This window comes from Vicia villosa, linkage group LG3, assembly GCF_029867415.1.
Source record: "Vicia villosa cultivar HV-30 ecotype Madison, WI linkage group LG3, Vvil1.0, whole genome shotgun sequence".
Classification (NCBI taxonomy): domain Eukaryota; kingdom Viridiplantae; phylum Streptophyta; class Magnoliopsida; order Fabales; family Fabaceae; genus Vicia; species Vicia villosa.
In genome coordinates, this window is record NC_081182.1 from 202,998,523 (window position 1) to 203,004,295 (window position 5,773).

General features: G+C 31.7%; 1 protein-coding gene across 1 annotated transcript; it reads right to left on the reverse strand.

The window, feature by feature from the left end:
* Positions 1-1,423: 1,423 nt before the first annotated feature.
* On the reverse strand, positions 1,424-4,575 carry LOC131659746 (uncharacterized). Its single transcript, XM_058928896.1, has 8 exons — positions 4,197-4,575; positions 3,856-4,103; positions 3,549-3,761; positions 3,368-3,460; positions 3,193-3,294; positions 2,399-2,421; positions 1,723-2,089; positions 1,424-1,643 (listed from the first exon to the last, which is right to left on the reverse strand). The coding sequence occupies exons 1-8, from the start codon at positions 4,504-4,506 to the stop codon at positions 1,557-1,559; spliced, it is 1,443 nt and encodes a 480-aa protein (XP_058784879.1). The 5' UTR covers positions 4,507-4,575; the 3' UTR covers positions 1,424-1,556.
* Between the last annotated feature and the right edge of the window lie 1,198 nt (positions 4,576-5,773).

Genomic DNA, 5,773 nt, shown 5'->3' on the forward strand with positions numbered 1-5,773 from the left:
TGAATTTTGACTGGTCATAACTCTCTCATACTTCATCCAAAAAATTCAAACCAAATCTCATTTTGAAGGAAATTCAATTATATTTCAAATGCAATTGATCCCATGGTCATTACATTCACCCTTTGAAAAATATGAACAAAGACATTACAGGTCATTTTCAAAGTCAACAAAAAGACACTTTTTTCAAAAGGACACACAAGGAGCATCAAAAATCATTTTGACATGAGACCAAATACATTGGTTAGAGGACTCTTTGAGGTTTCCAAAAAGTGCAAGATCCCTTTCATATGACAAAAATTGAGGGATTTACACCTTGTTGAAGTTGGCTAAATTTTGGGAAAATGCATAAAATCAACATTGCTCAAAAATGTATTTTTTCCAAATGGGGCCAAGTTCTCATAATCCAAACATCATTCCCATGATGTAAAGGGCCTACCACGACCAAGACTAAGCCCAACTCATTTTTGTTCCATTTTTTATTTAATTTTATCACATTTAAGATTAAAATGAAAATGGAAAATGGAAGGATAATGCATGGCTTAATTTCTAAGCATGACTCATCAAAGGAATCATTCAAACTCTGCCCCAAGCCAAGTACAACAGAAGGAGGGTGGAAAATCAAGCAATAGTAGCTTAAATGCAAGGCTACACATGTGGAAAAAGTCAAGAATTCAACAAAGACCACTACAAGAAAATTGGCAGATTGCGACGGCTATTTTGGCTGATTACGACGGTTAAAACAGCCTCAATTCACAATTTACGACAGTTGCAGCACCGTCGCGAAATCGTGTGTCCCCAGCCTGTTTCGCGACGGTTAAAAAAACCGCCACACATAACCGTCGCGCTATTTCACGACTGTTTGGTACTGTCCTAAATTAGTAATGGCGACGGTTAAAAACTGTCGTGAATATGTCTTTGATTTTTCTTTTGTTGTAATTCGCGACGGTTAAAAACAGTCGTGAATGTGATATCCTGACGGTTAGAACCGTCGTAAACATGCGTTTGATTTTTGTTTTTGTTGTTGTTGCGACTGTTTAAAACTGTCATGAATTTAATATCCTGACGGTTAAAACCGTCGTAATTTGATTTATAAATTTTAAATATAATATATTCCGTGACAGTTTAAACCGCTGCTAATTATTTAATTATTAGATTTAGCAACAGTTTAAACCATTACTAATTTTTATCGATTATATTTTTTATTTAAACTATAATCTACTAAAATACTTTTAAATAAACTATTATTCTTTTTAATATTATTTTTTCTTTGAATTGTTTATACTATATTAATTTTATTTATAGTATTAATTTTTTATTTTCTATCACTTTTTAACATAAAGTAGTAAAATTGATTCCGATAAAAAACATATAAATTCAAATACGCATCATAATATCAAGAAAATGTGAGTTTCATAATCATGTAAAATGCGAGTTCCATAATCATGTCATGTAGTACAAAATACCGAAAACACATCAAATCCTAATCTTATAATAATAAACACATTATGCCAAAAATACTTAAGAAAGTTCATAATCTAATTAATTTATAGTAAAGTCTAATTTGTTCTTCTAGATGATCCATTATCTGCAATTCGGTAGCTAGACTCAGATGAACGTCTACCATCAGCGGGTGATTCCAATCCCTAAAAAAATGTATTAAAATAATACTCTGTAAAATAATACTCATAAGCTTTAACTTTAAATGCATCCAAAATAATATACCTGTCTTCCACTCGAATTTTGCATTTGCATTAAGAGTTCAATTTCCTTTGTCCTAGCATCATCCCTTTTCTTTAAGAGTGTGATTGCCTCCATCAATTCATCAATTTTTGAATTCTTTTCTTTAAGTGCATTAATTTCTTCTTGCATTTCTTTTATTTTTTCATTTTCTGCAGAAGAAGATGCTGATCTCGTAGATCTATTAATCTGAGATGGCGTAACTCCAAGTCCCATACTACGAACATATCCATGTTGTTCTTTTCCAAATACTTTCTGAAATGCCTCATTTTCAGACCCAAAATCCTTAATTGCAGCTTGTAATTTTTCCTGCACATGGAAAAGAAAAAATTGAGAATTTATATAACAGAGGCTACTCATAATAATAATTACATTTAGGAAATTTGAACATGAAATAATTGATCAATTTGAACATCAAATAACAAAAGCTACTTATAATCAATTTGAACATGAAATAATATGAATAAAATTCAAATTTATTTAATAATTATTGATAATTGATATCAATATAAATTTAGTGATTGTGAAGAAATGAAGCAAAAAGGAATACTGTTTCTAAGGCCTGTTTCTAAGAGAATGTACTTCATGTGAAGAAATGAAGTGAAGAAATGATATCAATATAAAATTCAAAGAGAATGTACTTCATGTGAATGCACAAAACATTACACCCATTGTTTCTAAGGTCTGTTTAATAATTTTTAGAGTTAAAATCATAAGTTTTCAATTGATTTGGTTTATTGGCTCATATAATGACATTGGTTGAAACAATCAGCTTGTTCTTGACAACTTGGTTGTGTTGTGTGCTCAAGTTTAGTTCACAGGATATATTGTTAATATCTCTATTGGTTTTTTTTACATAATTATGATAAAATATGTTACACAGCCTTACACATCCTTATTACATAGCCTTTTTGTTGCACAGGATTTTTGTTGTAACATCTCTATTGGTTTTTTTTACATAATTATGGAAAAATATGTTACACAGTCTTACACATCCTTATTAACATAAGGAAGAAAAATATGTGTTTATAAATAAAAAATTCAAACTGTTACACAGCCTTACACAACCTTATTAACATATATGGTCTACTTTATTGTTTCCATATATGATACCAACTTTTCCTCCAAACTATTACACAGCCCTATTAACATATATGGTCTACTTCTAATGTCGGCTTTCGTTGATCAGAATCTCATGTGTTTTATATGTTCAAATTCAAACTCATGTGTTTAATATGGACAAAAATTGGTTGCTTAGAGCTCTAAGAAAAAACCTCTAATGGAACAATCAAATGTTAAGGTAGAATATGATTTTTAGACATACTATAGAATATAGTCATGGTTATCAGTTTTCAGAAAGGTTCTCCCCACCTCTAAGAGATGCCAAAAGGTTTGATTTTTTCTCAAACCTTAAGGAGACTAATAAATATTTCAAAAGAATTAACTTTTACTTACATTATTGTTGAATGCATCTTCATTGACAAAAGACCCGTCAGACTTTGTATGAGAAATTGCATACATTTCTCCTCTGCTGTATGTTCGCCCATCTCTTGATTCCTACAAATAAAAATAAATATTAATTATTTGTAATATCATATATATAATCAAAAATATATAGATTTGGACATACCAACTCATGCTTCTTCCTTGCAAGCGACTTAGATCCGAGTGTGTGAGGAGCCTTCAATTTTGCTCTATTTTGAGCATTTTTTTGGGCTATTTTCTATATTGGTAACAAATAAAAACACCCGTTATAGATAAGGATAACATACAAATCAGAGAAATATAAAAAATTAAAACACTAATATTACTTGTGTTTTTTCTTTCCGTCTATATTGAACAAAAACAGCCCAATCGTGTTCCGGAATGCCTCGGACTGTTGGAAACTTTTGAAGATTTTCCTCCAAAGTGAGATCCCATTTATAAAATTTACGAAACAAATAATGTCGGCCATCCTTCCATTTCTTTGCAGCAGAAGCAAGTACGAATTCTTTGTCACGCCCATCATCAACAAGAAAATGGAGCTAAACATTAAAATAAAAATTAGTTCACAAAGCAAGTAATAATCACCATGAAATTAATGTAAAAAACATGTAATCACTTATTAATGATATATACCTTTATCTTTGAATCATAAAACTTTGTTTTTGTTTCCTCTGGAATATCTTTCCAACTCTCGAACATTATGGGAATGTCTTTATACATTCTAATAATCATGCCTAAATACCCTGCCAACAAACCAGAAGCTTGTCCTATTGCACAATGATCATTATTGAATTCAAGTATTATCCACGTTCCATCGGGCTCTGAATTCGCAACCAAGTCTTGCACACATAAACGTGTGCTTGAAACATGACCCTCTTCATCTATCATATAAAAAAGTAAACATATTAACGTCATAACTAAAATATTTAAATAATTTAAATTATTTATAGATACTTTAACCTTAAATTACTTACTAATGACATTTACATCCCAATACACAGATTTAGCCTTTTTAACAATATCTCTAGTCTCATCTTCCACAACAACATCTTCATTCTCATCTCCTACCATAACATCTTCAGCCCGATCTCCTACCACAATATCTTCAGCCTCATCTCCTACCATATCATCTTCAACCTCATCTCTTACCACATCATATTCAATCTCCTCTCCTACCACAACATCTTTTGTAGTTTGGATTAGTGGAGGGGTTATTGTAGTTTGGATTGGCGGAGAAGTTATTATAGTTTCGATTGGTTGAGGAGTTATTGATGATTTTCGCATTGTAGTTGAACGTAGGCGCTTCTTGTTTACTTCAAGCTCTCCAGGTTGTACAAACCTCGGACGAACCTTCACAGACTAAATAAAATGCATAAGTGAATATCAGTCAACAATCAATACAATTAATTTATATGTATTAGTATTGAGAATTTATTACTAACCGATGATGGTTTGGAAGAAGGCTCAGATGATTTGAAAAGGGATTGAGAGAGTGTATGAAGATTGAGAGCCTCTACCTTTTTCTTATTCTCTGCAATTCTTTGGAGGCGCAATTTCTCATATGGAGTAGTCATTGTCTAACAACAGGCTTCAACTACAAGTATAGGTATTAAAAGACAAGTTAAAAGACAAATTATACAATAACACATATAGTAACCAATATCATCTCATACTTCAATGCTTATATAAGAGCTAGCATACTTCAGTAATGAAGGAGAGACGAATTTAGAAGCTTTCATAGGCATATATCACTCTTGTAACAACTTGTAAAAATCAAAGAAACTTGAAATTCGAATTTTGAGTTTAAGACATTTTCAATACAAACTAAGCATTCAAACATCATCTCTGAACTTCATTGAACCTGTCCAAATAAAATTTAAGCATCAAAGCCTCACAAATCAAGCCCCACAAGCCACGGTTTGTTCAAACATAAATCAATTCGTATTTGATCATACACGCATGCTTAGCAAGATGTAGACATATATTTGAACTTAGTTTGATGTGTAGATCATTTCTGGAAGTTTAATTGAGTTTTGGATGCTTGTATACGAGGTTACCATTTTTAGGGTTCTTAGATCCTATTTAGGGATTTTTGTTACAAGCAAAATTAGAAGAAACTAAGGCCATATTTGAATTCAGGGGAGAAAACCCAATCAAAAGAGCCTATCGCGAAAAATTTCTGTTTTGGTTTACCCCTATTCGCTATTTTTGCAGATTTATGGTTCATCAATTACAGCGCTTTTGCATAAAAGCGCTGTTAAAAGTGGTGTCTGGAGGTTGAAGACGAAGACGTGTCCTCACCCCATTGGTTTACACGCGCGCGTTTTCTAAATTTAATTTTTCTAATCCAGTGTGCTGCAGGTATATCACGTGTCACATGCCTTCAGGCCTTCCACCATCAGATCCGTCCACTCATCAATCCAACGCATCAGAACGAAGCACCATATTATGGACTTTATTTAATTATCACATCTGATTACTATCTTATTTTATTTTCTATTTCTATTTTAATTTCTTTATAAAATTAATAAAAAATAGTTTTAAAAATCCA